This window comes from Staurois parvus, unplaced genomic scaffold, assembly GCF_062004578.1.
Source record: "Staurois parvus isolate SC_StPar_1 unplaced genomic scaffold, SC_StPar_1.0 ptg000303l, whole genome shotgun sequence".
Lineage (NCBI taxonomy): Eukaryota > Metazoa > Chordata > Amphibia > Anura > Ranidae > Staurois > Staurois parvus.
This window is the reverse complement of record NW_028318099.1, coordinates 7605843-7630000: the sequence shown is the minus strand read 5'-3', so window position 1 is coordinate 7630000 and position 24158 is coordinate 7605843. Positions and strand designations below refer to the sequence as shown.

Below are 24158 nucleotides of genomic sequence, written 5' to 3'. Positions count from 1 at the left end.
AGGAGCAATTTTGGTCTCCGAAACATGTTGCCACCCATCACACTTTGACATCAATACGTCCCGACATCACTTTCAATTCTGGTCCTAGCATTGGCTTGCGTTCCAGCATGACTATAGTTTCTGCTGGAAGAAGACACAGACTGTCATACGGACTTAGGCTGCATTCTGACAGTCCAGCTCTATTCCACCTGTCCTGCAGAGTGGCTTTAAAGGAGGTATCTCATCCATCTAGACACCAGCTGTCCATGAAGGCTTGCCAGCGAATAAGGACTGATGATATGCCCATATGCTCTCATCCCTGAGTATATTATAACCCTTTCCTTGTTTTTAAAAGATAATTTCACCTTTTAATAAAGAATAATACACTTTTTTTTTTTTTTTTTTTTTGCAGGTAAAAAATGTGCGTCTTTATTATTTTTTTGTTTGTGGATCCTCTAGTCAAAAACATTACACCAGCAATCAGCAGATCGCTGGTGCTATGCAGATCTCCCCCTGACCTGTCAGTATATCAGATACTTACTAACAGGAAGGCTCCATAAACTACCACAGCTCTGTGGAGCACCATGGTAGTTCATTGAAATCTAGAAGCTAACAGCCACAAAGGCTGCTGGGACTTGTAGTTTTCCCATTCACAGAATACTGTGAATGAATGACGTGGCCAGGTGGGCTTAGCCCCACACGACCCTGTTGTGTGGGATTTTTTTTGGGGGGGGGGGGGGGTTGGGGTTTGTTTTTTGTATTGTGACAGCTAGCTGTCACAACGGGGATGGGGGGGTGCAGGGACCAGTCCGATCATGACATGTTACACCATGAATATGGGTGTGACATGCTACCAAAGGTCAACTTATCCTTTTAAGTTGATACTTAGATTGATTAACTTAAATGTTTTTTTTTTTTTTTACAAGTCTTGTGCGTATGTGTGTGTCTGTGTAAAAGCTCCTTGAAGGATTGGAACTGCTGAAAATGTACAATATATGTAAAGCACTGCATAAATTGATGGTGCTCTATAAGTACCTAAAATAAATACATAAAAATAATCACGCATTACACACTGTTCGGCACACAGTTAACCCTTTGATCACCCCTAGATGTTAACCCCTTCTCAGTCAGTGTCATTAGTACAGTGACAGGGTATATAGTATTATCACTGGTGATGTCTGTGTACCTCCTAGCCAGTGTCAGTTAGTGTCAGATTTCCCTCCACACTATTACAATCCCTCTAAGATGCTGATCACCGGCATTACAATTAAATAAAAATTCTGGTATATATACCGTAGTTTTGTAGATGCTATATCTTTCACACAAACCAGCAAATATACACTTATTGGGAATTTTTTTGGATGTGTTAGAGCAGAAAGTAAAAAAATTTTTTTTTCCAAATTTATTTATTTATTTATTTTAATTTTACGAAATAAAAAACAAAGTGGTGATAAAATAGAACTAAAAGCTCTATTTGTGTGAAAAAAAAATGATATAAATTTCATTTGGGTACAGTGTTACATGGCCAAGCCAGTTAAAGTAGCTCAGTGCTAAGTAGCAAAAAACGGCCTGGTCATGAATGGGGTAAAACCTTCCAGAGCTCAAGTGGTTAAAAGTTGGGGTATAGGTGAGGGGGTATGGATGCTGGCAGTGTAACTTCTATTTAGTTTTCAGTACTGGCAGTACGTTTTGTGCAGTTTTCAGTAATAAAAACAATGTACAGTCATAGATCAGCCCTTCTTGTGAAACGCCAGCTATTGATTTGGAGGTAGAAGGCAGGTAGTGAGCAGCAATTGAGAGGCATCACCAGCAAGGCTCCCACTTTTCATCCATTACACATCTGCATCAGAGGCTGGTCATTAGCTCTGATGAAAGGGATTCGTCCCCGAAACGCGTCAGTTTTGACCGCACTGACAGTGTGGACACCTTGCCTGCCGTTGTGGCCATCATCATTTTTCTATGCTTTTTAGATACATGCTTCATTTGTGAGTGTTTTTTTATTTTTTTACTCTTTACAATAAACCTTGGATAATGCACTAGGTGTGCGCACCACCTGTTTTCTCTTTATCCAGTGAGCAGCGATTGCATAGGATGGATGTCAAAGTTCTGAGACATCAAGCCTCTATAGGATAGCAATGGGTTAAAGACTGAATAGCAAGTATAAAAATAACTAGAGCTGGCCTAGTTGGTTACATCATTTTTGTTAGAACTATATCAACATGCATCCTCTGAGACATGTTACATAATTACCTTTTTGTAGCAGAAATGATTAAAGAACAGCCTAAGTAAAATAAAATGTTTCTGTTGCTTTAGCAACATCGGATGAGATCATTCCTAATTCTGCAAGCTGAAATCCAAGCAGTGGATACAAACAGTCTGCTTTTCACACCTGTGATTTATCTGGAGTAAAAATACCAGCTCAATCATAATGGTCATAAAAAACAGAATTAGAATGAATTCACACCTTTTGCCAATTGCCCAGCCAGAGCTGTACTGTGATCATAGTGTAATCTCTCCGATGTAATTTACTTTCTTGCTGTCAACAGGTACTGAAAATGGTTTATAAGATTTTAAATTGAGTACATTTTTACACTTCTCTTTTAACCTCGCTGGGCTTTCTGTACAGAACCCCACTGTGTTCCATATTGTCACCTTATTCCTTAGGATTTTGAAGCCGTTGTTCATAAGCACCATTTGCAAATTGTCATTTGGGCATAGTTTGTGTAGATCTATATTGCAGCACTGAAAATAACATTTATTGTTTAAGTGTAATTTTATGTCTAATAGAATTTATAATGGCAAATCTACTGCTGCAACATCACCATTAGGGTATATCCAGGTAAAATGAAAAAATAAGTGTGTGTGATTTTATGTGCAGAGAATAAATTATATACACCTGAACCTGATGACAGCTGTGCACATGCAGCTCACAGCAGCCTCAAGGGAGGAAGTAGTGCATACAGGGGAGTATGAAAATGGTTTCATAGATAGCCCTGCCAACAAATTATCACAAATGGAGGAAATTGCAGATACTGAATCATTGCTAAACGGCTTTCTCTGCAGTCTAGTCTGAACATGTGCTGACAGCAAAGTTGTCAGGTGAGAGAAAGAGAGGCTAGGTTCAGTATCTCCCCATTTCACGTGTGTAATGTAACCCTTTTATTATTTTTATATATAAACCATATATAATTTTCTAAAATGATCGACACTCAGGAGCACATTTTCCATGTTTACCCATGACTGTATATCCACATTGTTGTTTCGTGCAAATTATAGCGATGATCCAGTGTATTGCAATACAGCAGGTTTTGGACCTTTATGTAAATATTACTTATCTTCTATTTCCTTATGGAATCTTTCAATGAAAGCTTGTGAATAGGCTTGATGGATGACCATTCTATATTAAGCTTTTAGCAATCCTGGTTTCTGTAATTACTTGATGTAGATCCTGCTGTTTTGAAGTAGGCTGCCATTTTCAAACACAAGAAACGTATTATTTCTCAAATAACCATAATGTCTTATTGTCTCCATTCTTCCTGCAGGTATTCGAATCCCACTGATCTGGAAAGACACCGATCATTTTGGCAGCAAGGAAAGTATGTGATTAGCCATATGATTGTTAGAATATGCTCTTCAGCATCTTACATATTCAGATTTCCTGTGTTGTGGTGTTTTGTTTTTTTTTTTGTTTTGTTTTGTTTTTTTAAATTGCCTCACAGTACATTGTCATGTGGTTGTTAGTGTGCCCTTTGCATGATGTCCCATCACACTTCCTGTCCTAGGGTGACAACACTGCTCCCTCATAGATAGACATTAGGATGCAACCACTCGCTCACTATACTGACAGTCAGGGTCACAATCAATTAGACCTATGTAAAGCACCGTATCAGACAATTGCTGTGATTTATTTTATTATTTTTTTCTATCAGTGCTGCTGATTTCCTCTAGCCTCTGTCAACTACCTCCTGTCTACACTACAGGCACTCACTCCAGTTGCTCTGGACCAGTTACCTTCTTGTGACAACTGTGCTCAATATGTGTCTGCACGGCCACCCGTAGTCTATATTCGAGTTTTCTGTGGCGGGGGTGCAGGAGCATGTAAATGTACTTTTTATTCATGGTTTCAGCAGGCAAAACGTAATGAGGAGCATGGAAAGCATCAGCTGAGAGAGGGTTGGCTATAGGAGAACTGGAGATTTTTTACCTATTTAAATGGACTTAAAAAGTGAAGCTTTGCTATGTTATAGGTGGCATCTAGAAATGGTAATTACCTAAGCAGTACACTTAACAATTAAGCTTTAGGTCTAAGGCCGCATTCACACTTGAGTGATTGGTAGCATGAAGCTCAAACACTTGAGGTGAAAAAAATCAATTATTCTCAATAGGGATGGTTCACATCTCTACTCCAAGTCACCTGAAGTAGTTCAAACAAGTTTTGGAAAGTATGAACAGGAGCCAGGCGCTGTGTAGTTTTGTGCTAAAAGTAATACATCTTATATGGAGGTGTGCCTTTAATAATTCACATGGTAAAAAAATAGATAACCAGCCTGTGGCTTTAAGAAGCCAGGTTCCCAGATGGATGGCCGTCCGCTCAGAGGGAAGCAGTGGAGAGTGGAATGCCTGTCAGTGCAGGGACCACGTGTATCCGACGTCCCAGCGTACCAGGTGACGTCACCACGATGTGGAGAGACGGGGGGGGGGGAACTCTCGCTGGAGCCGCAGCTTTAGAAGGAAGAGGCCGGTTGCTGGAACATGTTTTGCGCGCATACACTTTATCAAGTCTTTATCAGGCCGTCGGTCTCCATCCTGAACACACGGCCACCATAGGGCCAGCATGGGATCTTCTCCATGTCAGAGCACACGGTCCCCCCCCTCAAGGTTAAGTTTCTGGTATTTACTGCACCTATGTGAGTGTTTTCCCCCCCCTGCTGGATGGATGTCATGTCCCTGGAGCCTGGAGATGTTTGCTATGAGTTGCCTGACATGCTGAGGTTTGCCAGATGACCCCCAGATTCCTGCTGTCCAGATCCAGTTGACCAGGAGTGGTTCGGATTACTCAAATGCGCATTCTATTGCGCTTTCTGGTTCGTGCAATATACATCCATTGTATTATCACAGGAATCACGGATTTGCACCTTAAGGCGTTTTTGCTGTTTTTGGACTTTATTATAATTTATTTCATCACCTTGAGCACTTTATATGTCATATTGGGGCGTCTATCCACTTGATTGTCATTTGGCGCTCTTTAGCATCTCACTTGTGTTTATTTTGTTTGTCATGCACTTTACACCTTAGCGCTGCATATTACTGTTTTATACTGCTACATTGCTATGGTAAAAATAATCCTAATCGGTGTGTATTATTTGGTCTGTGCGAAAGTTAGTCTACAAGCTATGGTACCAATCATTGAAAATTGAACACACCTGATCAAACCTGATGTCTTGACACTAACAAGCTAGACAGTGCAAATACCCCCTAAATGACCCCTTTTTGGTAAGTAGACATTCCAAGGTATTTAGTAAGATGCACGATGAGGTTTTTTGCACCTGTAATGAAAGTAAAATATATTTTTTTTACACAATTGTTATATTAACAGGTTTTTCCTCTCACACGGCATATGCATACTTGCAGCTTTACCCCAAAACACATTCTGCTGCTTCTCCTGAGTATTTGGGATACCACATGTGTAAGACTTTTCCACAGTCTGGCCACATACAGGGGCCCAAAATCTAAGTAGTACCTACAGGCGTTCTGCAGGCATGAATTACACATCTCATTTCCTGACTACCTATCACAACGAATTTTGGTTACTGGAGCATACACAACATTTGTTTGGGTTTTGCGGCCTTTTTTGGTAAGAGGGAGGATATCGGGGAAATGGAGTCTGGTCAATGAATCAGAGCGAATTTGTTCAGGGGCATGGCCATGCTGATAGACAAGGGCTGTAACAATATCCTCTTGATACTTCAAGTAGGTTAGGGATCTTTGTGTGCACTTAGAAAAGATGACATAAGAATTGTACAGGGCTAACTGAAACAAGTAGATAGCAAACTTTTTATACCAATAGAGCAATCTCCTGGTGGCTAAGTACGGCTGTAACATCTGGTCATTCATTTCCACCCCCCCCCCCCCTATGAACTGGTTATAGTCATGTTTGCATCTTGGTTTCTAGAGGGGACCTTGTCTTGTTTGAAGTTCCCTCGAAATCATGAACTGCGTAAAGGATATAGAAATCTTTTATCTTTCCACTTTAGAGCTAGGATCTTTTCATTCTTCGATCTGGCTGTTTCACCCAGTTTTAATTTTGTAGTGACCAATCGTTGTGGGAAGCCCTTGCGGTTGGCCCGTGAGGTTCCACAGGCCACAGTTTTCTTCAAACAGAGATGGCGGAATAATGGGAGAATTGTGTAGAAATTATCTACATACAAATTGTAGCCCTTCTCGATCAGCGGTTCTATAAGCTGCCAAACAATTTTGCCACTTGTCTCCATATAGGTAGGGCATCTAGGGGGGTCTTTGCCGGCTGTCCTTTCCGTCATAAATCTTGAAGTTGTAGGTATATCCCATGGCCCTGTCACATGCCTTGTAGAAATTTACCCCATATTTGGCCCATTTACTGGGGGTGTACTGTTTGATGTCAAGCCTTCCAGTAAAATGGACTAGGGATTCATCCACACAAATATTTTTGTTGGGGGTAAACATTTCCTTGATGGTACAGCAAAAAAAGTTGATTAGCTTATAATCAGGATGATTTCGAGGAGGACACTGGGTATTGAAATGCAAAAACCTCATCTCATAAGGTGTTCTGGGCATACAAGATGAATAAACTGGCATATGATATATAGTTTGGGTAGACCAGTAGGCATGGACTTAATTTTTTATTTTTTTACGTCAGTCCCATGTTCAAAGTAAACCCAAGAAAATTTATAAATTGCTTCATGGTGAGGGGTTTCCACACAAATGGGCAGGTATATGACTAATTGGGATTGCTGGCTATATATTGGCTGGCATACAGGTTACAATGCTCAACAATGTAGTTTAGCAGATCATTAGTAAAAAATAAATGAAAAAAAAAAAATTGGGGTATAATTTTCTGCTTGTATCTGAGGGCCTGGCTTTGCTGTAAAAGGGGGAATTGTAGGTTCTGCCGAATTAGCAGGCAGCACATGGGATATAAGTACATCTGGGAGGCTAATAAGGGCCCTATCTCGTTGTGGATGGGAAACCCTGCTACTATGCCTGGCCTATCATCTGGGAATGCGGCCCCAGGATTTCTAGCGCTACTGGGTGTGCTGCACTGCTTGTACTCGGTACTGCTGTACTGGTGGATGCCTGCTCCTCAGATCTTCTGAACCTCTTTGTTTGGACTCTCTCCTCCTCAGAATCTGTTGCTGACCCACTGCTTTCAACTGGTTCATACTCAGAATCCGAGTCTAGCAGAGACCGTTCCCCGCTATTCTTGTCCTTCATACTCAGTATCTGGAAAGCCGCTTCACTGATGTTTAATTGTTTAGACATGTTGATCGGCTTTGCGCTGTGCCCAGGGGACACAGGCACACCAAGAGTGTGTGGCCACATTCTGAGGGACGTACAGGAACGTCCACTCAGAATGGTGAAACTCCCATCTGGTCGTTTATGTGCAGTGGCCAGGTGGGAAGCGGGTAAAGTGGTTGTAAACCTTAGATATGAAATATGAACAAAGCATATCCTTCCATAATGTGTGCTTGTCTCAGTTAAGAGCACTAAGTGTCATTTCTCTCTGTTGCCTCTATCAGCATGAGGCATGTCTTACCTTTTTTCTTGGTATCAGGAAAACTTATGACAGGAGGGAGCTCCAGCAGACTGACAGCCTCAGCTCTGTTCCTTTGAGCTGTGTGGATGGGGAGTGTCTTTTCTCTCCAATCATCTCGCAGAACTCTCCCCACTGAGCTCTGCAGAATAACTTCAGCTCTCTGCCCCCTTTTTTCTGTACTTTGACAAGCTTTATAAATTCAGTGCTTTGAACAGATGTAGAGAAGAAATTATTGCAGATAAATGGGTACTATTTATGTAGGTGGATTTGTTTAATCTCTGTGTATAACCTAAGGCCAGTCACGTCACTGGGTATATGTAAAAAGCTCAATCCAGCCGAGAGCACACATGCTATACTTGTGACTAGCCCTTTGACTTCTGCCTTTTTTTTTTTTTCTACTGCTTCCAGAATTCAGTTCCTCTTTGAAAACCAAACCCATTCCATTCTATTTTTTATGATACACTGAATATCTAAAAAGTTATAGGTTCCCTTTAAACAATGCTGTTTACATGTTTTACTAAGTTTCTAGGGGATGACCGCTTATCTGAGAAGATAGATCAGTATAAGTCACTCTCTTGATGTGCATCACTTAGCGCATTAGCACACGATCTGCATGCTGGACTATATGCTGTCTTACCGCTTTCCTCCAGTGGTTACATAAGAGCTCTTTTATACACCATCTCTGAAGCTACTTCAATGCTCCATGAAACACTTTTAAATCGTTTGTTTATATGTACTGCAAATCCGTCTAAAGATGACAACCTGAGTACAGCAATATTGCAGCGTTATGTTTATTATCCTCTGCATGTGTAAAATGTTTTTTTCTCACACAAATTTCTGTTTTAAGTCACAGTTCAAAAGATTTCAGACTCTGTGGAAATAAATAAAAAGTGTGCAAAAGTTTCTTATTAGTGTTTTCTTAATACCTTCTCCAGGCTCAGCCGCACTGATGGCAGTAGTCTTTCTATGAAGCCAGGCACATGAAAAACTCTTGAATGTATAATTAATGAAAACAAGAGAGCTTTGACAACCCCATGGTGTATTGGGCTTAACAGTTTTATTTGAAGCGTATTCTGGCTGCTTTACATACAGGAAATGCTGAAGCACATTTAAGACGCTCAGAGAAGCTGTGCGTTGAAATAGAAAGCTAGAATTTTATGCAGGTTTCTCTTTTCTTTCTGCAGTGCCAAATTGTACTAATGACGACCTGCTTAAATGGCAATAAAAACTAATTCACAAGTAATTGCGCATGCAGGACACATTCATTGTATTGAATATATGTTAGACACATTTTAGGAGCTTATCAGAACTAAGAATTATTTACTGTATTTGTATGTGGGTGATTGCATCTTTTGGATTTTTTTTCCTTTGGTGAGACTGCAGGTAAAACCATAGCATAGCCCTACTGATTTATACTGCTAGTTCCATGTTCTCTGCAGACAGGTGCTGCTTGGTTCTGAAATGCAACACAAATCATGTGTGTGCCATTCTTGTATTACTATTTTTTGGCTATGAGAAGCAGTGGTGTTACTTGCATTTTTTTTTTTTTTGGTTACATGTACGTATTTGTGCGTGTATGTATATACACACACTCATCGGCCACTTTATTAGGTACACCTGTTCAGTTTGGTAACACAAATTGCTAATCAGCCAATCATATGTGGAAGTAACTCAATGCATTTAAGCATCTAGACATGGTGAAGAGGACTTGCTGAAGTTCAAACCAAGCATCAGTTTGGGGAAGAAAGGGGATTTAAATGAATCTGAATGTGGCATAGTTGTTGGTGCCAGATGGGCTGGTCTGAGTATTTCAAAAACGCTAATCTACTGGGATTTTCACACACAACAATCTCTAGGGTTTACAAAGAATGGTTAAAAAAAGAGAATATATCCAGCAAGTGGCAGTTGTCTGTTGCCTTTCTATCATCTCAAACCAAATAGTCACTCGTTACAACCAAGGTATGCAGAAAACCATCTCTGAATGCACTACATGTCAAACCTTAAAGCAGATTGGCTACAGCAGCAGAAGACCACACCTGGTGCCACTTCTGTTAGCTAAGAACAGGAAACGGAGGCTACAATTCGCACAGGCTCAGCAAAATTGGACAATAGATTGGGGGAAAATGTTGATAAGTCTCATATATATATATATATATATATATATATATATATATATATATATATATATATATATATATATATATATATATATATATATATATATATATATATATATATATATAATATTTTTTTTTTTTTTTTTTTTTTTTTTTCTTCCCCTTTACCCACAACATGTCAGTTTATGCACATGTATACCTCTTAGAAATGAAACTATATTATAACAAAATGTTTTTTGCTACAGGTCCACTAGCTTTGGTCTTAAAGTAAAAAAAATAAAATGTGCAGTTGGGTCCATATATATTTGGACCCAGGCACAATTTTAGTTTTTTTTCAGGTGTTTACCAAAACATTTTTAAGCTATAGTTATATAATGTATATGGGCTGAATGTGCACACTCTCAGGTTTAATTTGAGGGTATGTACACCCAAATTGGAGGAAGGGTTTAGGAATTACAGCTCTTAAGAGTAGCCAATTCCCCCTTTTTTTTCAAGGGACGAAAAGTAATTGGACAATTGAATCAAAAGCTGCTTCATGGCCAGGTGTGGGCTCCTCCTTTTGTTATTTCTCCATCAATTAAGCAGGTAAAAGGTCTGGAGTTGATTCTAAGTGTGTTATTTGCATTTGGAATCTATTGCTGTGAACCTACATCATGCGTTCAAAGGAACTGTACATGCAAGTGAAACAGGTCATTGTAAGGCTTCAAAAACAAAACAGATCCATCCGAGAGATAGCAGCAACATTAGGAGTGGCCAAATCAACAGTTTGGTACATTTCTGAGGAAAGAAGAATGCACTGGTGAGCTCAGCATCATAAAAAGGCATGGACTTCCACAGAAGGCAACAGTGGTGGATGATCGCAAGATCCTCTCTATGGCAAAGAAAAACCCATTCACAACATCCAGAGAAGTGAAGGACACTCTCCAGGAGGTGGGCCTATCATTGTCAAAGTCTACAATCAAGAGAAGACTTCACGAAAGCAAATACAGAGGGTTCACAACAAGGTGCAAACCATTCATAAGCCTGAAGAATAGAAAAGCCAGATTAGACTTTGCCAAAAAAACAACTAAAACAGCCAGACTAGTTCTGGAAAAGCATTCTTTTGAAGAATGCAACTAAAATTAATCTGTACTAGAATGACGGGAAGAAAAAGTGTGGAGAAGGCTTGAAACCACTCATGATCAAAAGCACACGTCATCTGTAAAACATAGAGGCAGTGTGACGGCATGGGCATGCATGACTTCCAGTGGTACTGGGTCATTGGTGTTTATTGATAAGACAGAAGCAGCCGGATGAATTCTACAGTGTTTAGTGAGATACTGTCAGCCCAGATTCAGCCAAATGCAGCAAAGTTGATTGGACAGTGCTTCACGGTACAGATCGACAATGATCCAAAACACACTGCAAAAGCAACCCAGGAGCTTTTTGAAGGAAAAGTGGAATATTCTGCAATTGCCAAGTCAATCACCTGATCTCAACCCAATTGAGCACTTGCTGAAGGCAAAACTAAAGGCAGAAAGACCCACAAACAAAGAACAGCTGAAGACTGCTGCAGTTAGAGCCTGGCAAAGCATCAGAAAAGCGTAAAACCCAGTCTTTGGTAATGTCCATGGGTTCCAGACTTCAGGCAGTCATTGCCAATAAAGGATTCTCAACAAAATATCAAAAATGAACATTTTATTTGATTATATTCAATTGTCCAATTACTTTTGGTCCCTTGAAAAAAGGGGGATAGCTACTCTTAGGAGCTGTCATTCCTAAACCCTTCCTCCAATTTGGATGTACATACCTTCAAATTAAACCGGAGGGTGTGCACTTTCAGCCCCTATCCATTATACAGTGATGGAAATAAGTATTTGATCCCCTGCTGATTTTGAATGTTTGCCCACTCACAAAGAAGTGATCAGTCTAAAAATCGGAAGGTAGGTGTATTGTAACACAGAGAATAACAACAAAAAATTCAAAAGAAATGCATGTCTAACAAATTATGCACTGATTTGCATGTTCATGAGGGAAATAAGTATTTGATCCCTTATCATTCAGCAGGATTTCTGGCTACCAGGTGTCTTTCATACATATAAGAAGCTGAGATTAGAAGCAGTCTCTTGAAGGGAGCTGCTAATCTCATTTTGTTACCTGTATAAAAGACACCTGTCCACAGGAGCAATTAAACAATCTGATTCCAAATTCTCCACCATGGTAAAGACCAAAGAGCTGTCCAAGGATGTCAGGGACAAGATTGTAGACCTACACAAGGCTGGACTGGGCTACCAAACTATCGTCAAGCACCTTGGTGAGAAGGTGACAACAGTTGGTACAATAATTCGCAAATGGAAGAAACCCAAAACAACTGTCAGTTTCCCTAGGTCTGGTGCACCATGCAAGATCTCACCTCGTGGAGTGTCAAAGATCATGAGAACAATGAGAAATCATCCCAGAACTACACGTCAGGATCTTGTCAATGATCTCCAGGCAGCTGGGACCACAGTCACCAAGAAAACAATTTGTAACACACTACGCTGATAATGATTGAAATCCTGCAGTGCCCACAAGGTTCCTTTTTGCTTAAGAAAGCACATGTCCAGACCTGTCTGAAGTTTGCTACTGAACATCTGAATGATGCAGAGGAGGACTGGTTGAAAGTGTTGTGGTCAGATGAGACAAAATCGAGCTCTTTGGCATCAACTCAACTTGCCGTGTTTGGAGGAGGAATGCTGCCTATGACCCCAAGAACACAATCCCAACTGTCAAACATGGTGGTGGAAACATTCTGCTTTGGGGGTGTTTTTCTGCTAAGGGGAAAGGACAACTGCACCTAATCAAAGAGACAATGGACAGGGCAATGTAGCATCAAATCTTGGGTAAGAACCTTCTTCGCTTAGCCAGGGCATTGAAAATGGGTCGTGGATGGGTGTTCCAGCATTACAAAGACCCAAAACACACGGCCAAGGCAACAAAGGAGTGGCTCAAGAAGAAGCACATTAAGGTCCTGGAGTGGCCTAGCCAGTCTCCAGACCTTAATCCAATTGAAAATCTGTGGTGGGAGCTGAAAGTTCGAGTTGCCAAACGTCAGCCACGAAATAAAGACTTTGAGAGGATCTGCCAAGAGGAGTGGGCCAAACCTGGTGGCCAACTACAGGAAACGTGTGACCTCTGTGATTGCCAACCAAGTACTAAGTCATGTTTTGTAAATGGGATCAAATACTTATTTTGTTCATGAACATGAAAATCAGTGCATAATTTGTTAGACCTGCATTTCTTTTGAATTTTTTATTGCTATTCTGTCTGTTACAATACACCTACCCTTCGATTTTTAGACTGATCATGTCTTTGTGAGTGGACAAACATTCAAAATCAGCAGGGGATCAAATACTTATTTCCTTCACTGTATAACTATATCTTGAATATGTTTCGGCAAATTCCTGAAAAAAACTAAAATTGTGCCTGTGTCCGAATATATATGGACCTAACTGTGTTGGTTTTCCAACTCTGTTTCTGTATATGCAATGCATACATTCTTTTCTTTAATTGGAAGAGTTTACAGTTTGAAATTGTAATAACAATTCTCATTGATGAAGCCATCTAATATACATGAGTTTCTTTTTTTCATTTTCTGTAGGAAAATGAATTTATAAACATTTAGGTAGATGTGCATATCACGCTAATGGATCTGCACTGCAGTGACAGCAAACAAAGCTAATGAATATGTTTAGAGTTGTTCATGACAATATGATCAATAGCAGGCAGGATTTTTATATAGCCGAGTGCTGTGTCTTTATTGTGTTTTCTGTTTAAGTTGCCAAGAGAACATGGGGAGGTCCACTGATGAGCTGAGGATGTATTGGATTTGTAATAAAGGGGAACAATTACATGTATAATCAAAGCTCCAGTTTTATAACTGATGCTGAGCTAAAGAAAATCAGATGGCTCTTAAATACAAGAAATAAATGGCTTTAATTACTTACCATACAAATTGGTGTGCTGAGCATTACAGCTGATTTATATATAAAGTGTTTAAATATTTTGTCCAGTTTCTTTGTTTTTTTTTTTTCCTGTAGTGTAGTTTGGATAAAAAAAAAAAATCAAATTTTTTTTCTTTTTTCACAAAAACGTCCCAACAATATATTTTTTTCGTCAAAATATCTTTTGCGGTTTCATGGCTCTTTCTGTCCCTTTTTGGCACCTACACACTTTGTCCTGGTGCCACTGGGACAGGAAATAAGGTGGAATAATCCTCGTTGAGGACAGATGGCACCAAATACATGGCAGTTTCATGTTTTAAAAACTAAATGTAAACATTTTTGGATTATGCATTGAGAACTACAGGGACTTTTTTTTTTTTTTTTTATAGAACTGCTTCAAAGTATTAAAAGGCTCTGTTATCTTTACAGATTTATTTTTGGATGACTTGTAGCATAATTATTTGTGTGCCATATGAGCAGCACTAGCCATTGTAGTTCATGTACATTTTTATCCCCTTCAGCTCTGGAAGATTTTACCCCCTCCATGACTAGGCCATTTTTTTTGCTATATGACACTGCATTACTTTTACTGGCAATTGAGCGGTCATGCAACGCTGTATACAGATGAAATTTTATAATATTTCTTTTCACACAAATAGAGCTTTCTTTTAGTGGTATTTTTTATCACCACTGGGTTTTTTTTTTTTTTTTTTTAATTATATCCACTTTGCCTTCCACACCTGTTCACCCCCTATGGACCAGAGCGATTTTTACATTTCTGTTATGGACCTTTTTATTCCGCGGTACATTTATTACTTAAGATAAAAATGTAATTTTTTTTTTTTTAGGACAAACAAGGCTGTGAATATGGTCTTGCAACAGTGTTTTTTTTTTTTTTTCACAATCCTTAAACAATTAACGTAACAAAACACACTTTTTTTGGGGCAGTGTTGGTTTAAAAATAGTGTTAATGCACATAAAAAGTGCATATTTTATTGTGTAATTTGTCCTATTTTAAAATGACACTAAAATTACGATTCTGGTACAAAGCATTGTAAAGTTATTTACAAATGAAAGTGGGTGTTTTTCAATTTTGCGCTTTTTTAAATATGAAATTTGTGAACCTATGTTAAAGGTGTGTAAACACTAGCAAAACAAACAAAAAAAGTTTAATAAAGTAGTAACTAGCAAAAAAAAAAAAAAAAAAGCAGGAAAATAATTGAATGGAGAAGGACTCCAGCTGCTTGAATTCTCTAGCAGTGATGTCAGTCCCATGCATGCGCGTGGTAGTCAGTTCCTTCAGCACATATCTCCTAAACAGTGCACATTTTAGGATATATTTACAGTACCTACAGGTAAGCCTTTATATAGGCTTACCTACAGATACAAGTAAAAAAAAAAAAGACTTTAACTGACTTCGTCTGCAGATGAAAGTTCATCCCTTTTTTGATCTGTAGATGAATATACAGATATATAATGAAACATTGTTCTTTTGAGCAGTGTTGATGATAAACATTGTCAGACTGCTTTTCTTTGACAGCTCCAGCTGTCAGAACTTTCTCTGTGTACTGGCAATGGGACTTTTGATTAGAGTTGAATTGCCCAGTACTGTGACAGGAGGTCCTGAAAGCAGGGCAGAAAGACTGGACATGTTACACACGCCCTGTGTACAATTGACATTTTTTTTTGGGGTGTCGAACAAGTATAGAGTCTGCAACTAGATATATATTAAAAAGACTGAACATTTTGAAAACCTACAATATTTTCTGTTATAAAACCTATCTAAATAAAAAAAATTAAATCGAATTTACTTATAAATTTAGGTCAAAATGCACTACATGTCTGAGATTTCCTTTTTAAACCAATTAATATATATTATTTACTCTGTAGGAAAGTTCTAGCATTCACAAACTATGGTATGTACAATATATTTGAAAATCGATCAGTCCTGATGTACTGACGGTCAATCTAATTTTTTGAAAGTAGACAGTCTGAGGTATTTAGTAAGAGCCATGGCAAGTTTTTTGAAGTTGTAATTGGAAGAGGAGGATAAGCCTATATTTCACTTTTAAGTGAAGTTCTGCTTCAAGAATGAAAAAAAAAAAAAAAAATCATAGTTATTAGTCATTTTGTATGTGGTACCTGAACTTTTGAGGCTCTTTGATGTTCAGCCTATAACCCTTTCGCTGCCAGGTGTGTATGTTGTACGGACCTGACAGTGGTAGGTTTTATACAAAATACAGTGGCTGCAGCCACCAGGATTGTGTATAAAACTGACACTCCTGCCTGTCAGGTGGAAGCAGTCAGGTGGCTGCGCTGCCTCTTGATCTCTTCCATAGCCCCCAGTACCGAGCTCCATCCATGTAGCCCGGGGCCTGCTTGCCCATCTGGGCCCAGGGAGCACCATGGTGGATGCTGGTGGGTTGACAAACATTTGTTCTCATCTCCTTCTTTCTGTGACCTGAAAAGCAACATGTGTGACATCACTTCTGGGTCACTGCTGTCACTATTGGCTAGCACAGCTGAGAAGCAATGTATTGCAATATGGTCTGCATTGCAATACATTGAGTGGAGCTCAGAGGACACATGCATGTCTTTAAAAAAAAAAAAAAAAAAAAAAAAAAACATTACATAGGGGACACAGTCACCTTTTTGTGATGATTTTTAGGTGAAAAAAAAAAAGTTTCTTTGATTGCAAAAAATAGTTACAATAACCACATAACATCCTCCCCCTATCTACTATTGAGCCATCGCACCCCACCCCCACATATAGACATGTATGAATGTAAACGCACACGTAAGGGTGCCTAAACGTTAAAATGCTGATTGCGATGCATGTTACATATTGCTGCACACACTGGAGTGAGAGCAATAATTCTAGCACAAGACCACCTCCATAATGCTAAACTAATGCCCTATAGGGGCTTTTTAAGCATCACATATATAAAATATAGAGTACTGAAGTTTGTTGCCATTTTATAGGTGCACAATTTAAGGTTTGGCATGTTGGGTATCTATTTACTCGGCTAAGCCTTGTCTTTTATGTTTTCCCGAAAATTTGGGTAATTTATTGCATTTGTTTGCTCTAAAATACACTTTTTAATGTTTGGGTTTTTTTTTACTAAAATTTTGCATTTAATAGACTTTTGCAGTAATATTGTGACATAAAAAATTGGAACTACCACTTTTTTTATTCTCTAGGGTGTCTGCTTTCAGAAAATATATGTTGTTGTGGGTGTTTTGTGTAATCTGCTAAAGTGATTTTTTTTAAACGTGTGCAAAAATGAAAAAACTGCTCTGGCGGCAAAAGGGTTAATGCAACTAAACATTTTTCTACAGTGCTATATGCTGCTCAAAACAAATGTCATTTAAACAGTATTTTGACATGACAAGTTAAGATACTGTCAGCAGATAGTTGCAGGCTGCTGTTTTGTCCAGTATACATCATTCTTCCTCTTTTAAGCCCTAAAGGGAGCATTTGTGAGGCTCCAGAAACGTGTTTTCTCCTTCCTTTTATCTATCTTCATATTGGAATAAACATATACTTGGACAACGTATGGTGTGGCATGTTGATCCAGATCCATTCAGGCAAAAATCAAGGAAACTGGAAATTCTTTGGAAAGGAAAAGATGGCAGCTGAGCATCCAAATATTCTGTCCAAATAGACAATTGGAATGCTGTGCTGCCTACAACTGAGACACTGGTTAGAGAAGTAATATGTGATTAAAAAAAAAAAATCTGTGGTTGTGTAAGTATGCAGTGCTACAATGCACCTCCCCCTTCAGTGTATAAATATATGAACTAAACATGAATGCCAACGATCCATACTGTGTTGCAATGCACCTGTCTTAATGGGTGTAATCCTACAATAATACACCACCCTTAGGTGAAAATACTTGTGCAACACTATAGTAAAAAATAGCAGATGAGATACTTTTGATTTAAATCATAAACCATAGGTGAGAACCCCTATGTGGCAAACTATGAATAATGCGGGGGGACTACAACGCACCTTCCCCTAAAAATGAGACATTAAGTTAAGAGATTTATAAATTATATGTTCTTACAAAAAAAAATGCCATAAACCACATATATATCAACCTAAAATGTAGTGGGGACTACAAAACACATTCCCCCAAAAGTAACGCACTATATTAGTTGTGCTGGAAATAATCCTTTTAAAAGAAAGTGTCCTTGAGAAATCAATATATAAATACAATAAATGTGCCAGTTCATATTATGAAGTCCTGGTGCTACAAAGCATCTTCCACAATTTTGATGACATAGTGACTTGGTGATAAGTTGATGATCTTGACAAAAAATTGGTGATAATTGCCACCACTCATGCTCCCCGTGCAGAATCTCACTCACCGCAAGGTGTTGACCCCCTAAGTTTAGGTAGGTCAAAAGCGCTTTTGGGTGCTTTGTTTCCTCAAGCCCCTGCAACGGACCAGCCTCCTATGATCTCCTGAGACAGTTATCCACTGAACCAGAATCACAAACACTCTCAGCGACCATTTGTCCTCCTACACCGCAGTAGGAATAATCACAGGGAAACTCCCATAGCTTTTATACTGTTTAATTTAAATCATGTAAAATTGCACTTGCGTCAAATCTATGTATGTAGCGCTTTAAATACAATATTTCCTAGGACACTTTCACTCTGCATACGCCCATGTGCAAACCGGAAGTGACTCAATTTGCCCCACCCAACATGTTTCATCACAGTGACTTGATCACTATGGTCATGAGGAAAAAACACATTTTGGACTTGGACATTCTTGCCCTCCTTGTAGACTAGTGAATAAACTTCTCTCAAAGTCTGCCAATGCACCTGGAAGGCCCAATTTTACTTTAGGGGGGACTCAAGGAATTTTAGTCCTAGAAAGAACTTTCTAGGATCTATGCTGACCAGAAAGACACAATATCTGGCCTTGATTATCACCAAAAAAATCTCAGACATGGCTGTTCTGTTTGAGACCTTTGGCATCTCACTTCTTAGTTAAGACCTTTTTTAGGGTGTAGAACACTATTTTTCCCTGTGTCACCTAGGGATCCTAATCCTGGTTCTTTTGAACCTGTTAAGGATATTCCCTTGTTTGACCTCACTTGCAAGATGATCTTTCTTGTTGCTTTCATCTCTACCCGGAGGGTAGACTTTAAGGACACATACAATGTACTTGCATGCCCCCATATCTCCAGCACATCAATGCTATATAATGTTAGCGCTCAACACTACCAGTTTGTAGCCCTACAAACTTGTAGGTCTGTCTTCTGCAGGCTATTGGCACCTGTGCTAGCCTTCAAACACTCCCAGGGTACAATGTAATGTAGACAGTCTAGACCTTTTTGTAAAGTAAATTTGTTAATTCTGTATAAAATTGTATTCTATTTTGCATGCTTTGCCTATGTATTGTATGCTGCATTCATTGTGCATTGGCACTAATAATGTTTTCATTACTTGTTTACATTCCTTCAAGTCCTTATTAGAAATTTGCCTGCCTATGGAATGCCCCTTGTTACCATAAAAGTACAATTGTAATATTACATGATACCTACATAGACCTGTGTAAAAAAAAAAAAAAAAAAAAAAAAAAAAGTTCAAATTGCGCTAAATAAAGAGAACAGTTATTTGGAAAGATGCTGAGTATATCTTTTTTTTTTTTTTTTTCTGTTCCCTATTGCAGTAGTTTACTGTTAATTTGGAACTGCTAATCAATATGAGGGTAGGAGTTGCCTATCTTTAAAATTGCTGTATTAATGTCCAGAACAGATGGCTAGCTTTGCCTATTGGGGGATTTACAAGTGACCCTGAGAATTTGAAACGAGGAGCCTGGGAGGATCTGGGAATTTCTGATAGTAAATCAAGTGAGGTAAGCCCTTTGCTTACATTTGAGATATCAGACTTCCCTGATCAGTAACAAGGGTAGTACCTATTCTACTACCCTTATTTGAACTGTATTGATTGGGGGTTATGTTGTCACAGTCTGTGCATCTGAGTGGTCTCAATAAAACAAAGAGTGCTGTTAACAGGTTATATGAAGCACACATATGCTGTAATAGTAGATCTAGAGGCACGAGGATATATGCACAAGAAAATAAGACTGGCCAGTCATTATGGGCATTTAAGTTAAGTAAGGGAATGAAAGGCAAGAGGGTACCCTCAGAAAATGCCCAGCTCAAGAGGAGCACTAGAGAATATATATTAACTGAAGGTTTGGTTCCGCCTATACTGAGCCCCTAAAGAAATTGTTAAGGTGAACAGAGATCCACAAAAGGAAACAGGGCTACCGGGTCCACAGGGACTAAGAATCATGCGGATTAAACAGAGGAACAGCTATCTGAGCAGGATGGATGAAGGGTGACAATGTAACATTAGACATAAGGGGAAACTTTGATAAATTGTGGAATTAATTTAGAGTAAGGTACCACAACTAGTAAATTCTAAAACATGGGAAAAATCCAAAACCGAGAAAGGAGAGTCAAATTGCCAAGAAATAATATTCTTGGCCCTGGCCCAAACAGAATACTTTATGTGGTCAGAGAAGAAACATGAGATGAGCACTATGGCTGTCCATCTGATCATAGGAGCTGGAGTAACTGTAGCTGCTGCCTTTTAATATTAGGGCACTTACCTGTCCAGGGATCCAGCGGTGTGCTTGCCCTGAGCTGATTCTTCAATTGGCTGTTGGGTGCTGATGCACCCATCTTGATTAAGGGAAACCGACAGTAAAGCCTTGCGGCTTCACAGCTGGTTTTCAACATGCGCAAATTTCACTGCACTTACTGAATAGGCTGCAGTCCTCTGGGACCTGTGAAATGTCCCAGAGGACTACAGGGGGAAGGAGGGGAGAGCAGAACATCCATCTCAGTTCGCTGCCGTGGTGAAGTTTTCCACTCGGATCTCTTAAGATTTTTGACACTCATTTGTGTGTTCTCCCAAAATTCCAGATCCTAACAGACTGGAAGGATCTTATAAACTAATGCCAGGTGACTAAGTGGATTGTTAAGAGACATTTATACTGTGTGTATATATATATGAAATGTGTGGAGACACAAAACAGCATCTATTTCATGTACAATTTACAAAACGTGAAGGAAAAGTTACCTCGATTCACCCCAGACACTGCAAAAATTACCCAATTAAAGTATCTGTGTTTAATTTGGTTTCCTCTTGGAATCACAGTCTGGGGTACTAATTATTCATATGCTTTAATAAATATACTAGTAAGGGATATACAGTGTGTGTGTATATATTGACCTTTTTGCAATCAAGTCTTAAAAGGTGATTCTAAAGGTTTTATTTTTTTTTTTTAAAAACATGTCTTTATCTGCTGTGTGCAATGGTTTTGCACAGAGCAGCCGGGATCCTCCTCCTTTTCTCCTCCTCCTCCCTCATTCCTCCTGAACATGGCAGTATAGCATTGTTGTTTCAGAATAACCATGTTAATGAATGGCAGTCGAAGAAATTTTGTACTTGCTGTGAAATTAGTTTTCTTTTCTCACTCAGCCTCTAGCATATCATATTGCTAGATATCACAAGCACTTTTCAAAGTATAACATTGTTGGTTTGATTGGGATAGAAACAGGGTGACATAAGACAGGAAATATAAATGGGGTCCTGACATCTGATCTTCCTGACATCCCCTGTAGCCCCACCTTTTTTCACTGTTGCAAAAAATTAAAAATCGTTTGAACATTAGGAAAAACTGTCTGAGGAAATAAAATATAGATGCAATAAAATAGGACTGTTTTTAAAATGCTGTCATGAAATTGATTATTTTGTTGCTTATTTTAAATGTTATCTAGTAACAAACATTAAATGTTTTTCATAAACAAGAGATCCATAAATTTTAACAGCTTAATAACCTGCTTCTAGTTTTTAATTTACAGTGTTTCATAGCAGTTTAAGTTGCTTTTACTTGCAACAGGCTTTTTATGCCCTGCCAGCAGACATAATCTTTTAATACTGCCAAGAAAATGTCTCCATTAATGGATCGCAATGCTTTTTGATGATCTTCTCTTGATATACTTCAGCTAGTTGATGTAAAAAATACAAAGCTGACCTTTTGCATTGTGATAGACCTAGATGGAAAGCACCATATGAAGCAATACATTATTGTGAAGCAATCTCTTCTTTTTTTTCCCCCCTTAATGTTCCACAATAAAATGTGTAGTAGATAAGATGGTTGATATGAATTGCCTAATGCAACATTTACAATAATGTTCTAGTTTCACCAGCATTGCTATGCAAATTGACTTTTAACATTTAAAAGGAAAGTTAGGCTGATTTCAATGGGCACATAATCTGTTGTTTTTAAGTTTGTCTGCAAATAATTTTAATGCGCCTGAAACATTTTACATGTGTGCATTACAATTTTTTCATGCTGGCATTTTATATATAGATTGTAGGTTCTTCCTGGTGACTGTTCAAGCATAGTATGCATCCTTGCAGATTGACTGTTGACAGAAAATCAATTAGCAGATAAGAGGCATAGAGATTTTATTACAGAGGATACATGATGAATAAATGATGGTCCAGGGTAGTTCTTCCTTCTTTTTTTCCTTTTTTTTTTTTTTTTTTTTTTTTTTTATTCAGAGGAGTATGGAACATTGCATATCAATATTGTGTATTTTTTTAACCAGTATTTATATTATATTATATTTATATTGTAAAAAGTATAGTTTGCAGAGTGATTGTGATTCTTGCTATCACTCATGCTTCCCCCCTCCAGAACCTCACTCACAGCAATGTATTGACTCCCTATGTATAGGTACGTCAAAAATGCTGTTGGGTGCTTTCCTTCCTCAAGCCAATGCAATGGATTAATCTTCTGTGAGCCGCTAAGATGATTATCCAATCTATTAGGATCCTCCCAACGGAAGGACACCTTCCAATATACCAGATGACCACTTGTCGTCCACCACAGAGAAATGCTGTAGGTATAATCAAAGGGAAAGTGGGGTCAATACATTGTGGTCAGTGAGGTTCTGGAGGGGGAGCACGAGTGATAGCATGAATCACAAATTACCTGCTACGGTCACTGGCTATATCACCGAGTCATCATTGTATTTAAGATGTAGAAGGTGTTTTGTAGTACTGGGACTTTTTAAAAATGAACTGACACATTGGATTGCTATATATTGACCATTTCTAAGGACATTTTTCAGCACAAAACTTCAATGTGTTGCATTAGGGGAAAGTGTTTTGTAGTCCCTTCAATATTTACACGTTTGCTTTATAGGTGTTCACTATATGATTTATGTTTTTCATCACAAAGTATTTATCAAAGAGTGTTGTATGGATATCCTCATTGAAGAGGGAGGTGCATTATAGCATGATATATCACGGGGTATTGTATGGGTATCCTCGTTGAGGAGAGAGGTGCATTGTAGCATGATGCACATGTTATTTATGTTCCTTTTTTAGAGTTGTGACTACACATTTATTTGAGGGAGGTGTATTGTAGCACAATGCACGTTTTTAACCAGGCATCTTTTAAAGTGGGATTCATACACTCCCTTATCAACTTGTCACTTTAACTATTTTTGTAGGCGTGGCAGCGCAGCATCCTAATTGGTGTGTGTGTGTCATTTATTTCTTGGACCTCCCCATGTCAGCCTACAACAGGTCAGCTCCGCCCTCTGACTCCTCCAGGACAACTTCTTTCCTAGCCTATAAGAGCGGCTATCTCCCCTCTATCAGCATTCTTTTTTCGTCCATGCTCTGGATACCTTGAAAAATCTCTCTTCTATGGCCTTCCCAGGTTCAGCCTCTCCTGGGTAAGAAGACAACTCATTTGGGCTGTAAACCTCCCTGTGCAGTGGGTTCCCTTGGTGCGGGGATTGTTTTGTATGTTTTAAAAAATTCCTAAGACGGGGTGACTTACCTGTGCATAGATTGGCTGGCTTGTAGTATCTCAGTCCGTTGGTCCATATATCAGCAGATCTGTGGGTTGGCTGACACTTGTGGTCCATATCTCAGCAGGTCTGTGGGCTGGCTGGCTGGCTGGCATCTGGGGCTGGTAATCCCCACATTCATGGCGGCTGTGTTTGTTCCGGCTACAGAGCAGGCTAGGTGGTACACATGCTAAGACGGCGGGCACTGCTGCCGGGATGTTCTGTGACACAGGAATCTACTGTGTTATCTAGAGGCTGTCTCTCTCTCTCATGTTGTAGCTCTGGGGCTACTGCAGACTCTGCTGTGTCTCTATGAACTCCACCTGTTTACCTAATTACTCCACTACTCCAGCCTGGGTCTTTCTGCTGCTCTGTTCCCTCTAGGTCACTTCAGCTGTTTACCTTGGA

The 24158-nt window shown here is 39.0% G+C and overlaps 1 protein-coding gene across 1 annotated transcript in view; it reads left to right on the top strand.

The window, feature by feature from the left end:
- The window catches only part of RTKN2 (rhotekin 2), a 100676-nt gene that overhangs the window by 24169 nt on the left and 52349 nt on the right, over positions 1-24158 (top strand). Inside the window, exon 4 of the mRNA XM_089683205.1 lies at positions 3522-3575. Coding sequence (XP_089539331.1) covers positions 3522-3575 — 54 coding nt within the window. The remainder of the gene's footprint in view (positions 1-3521; positions 3576-24158) is intronic.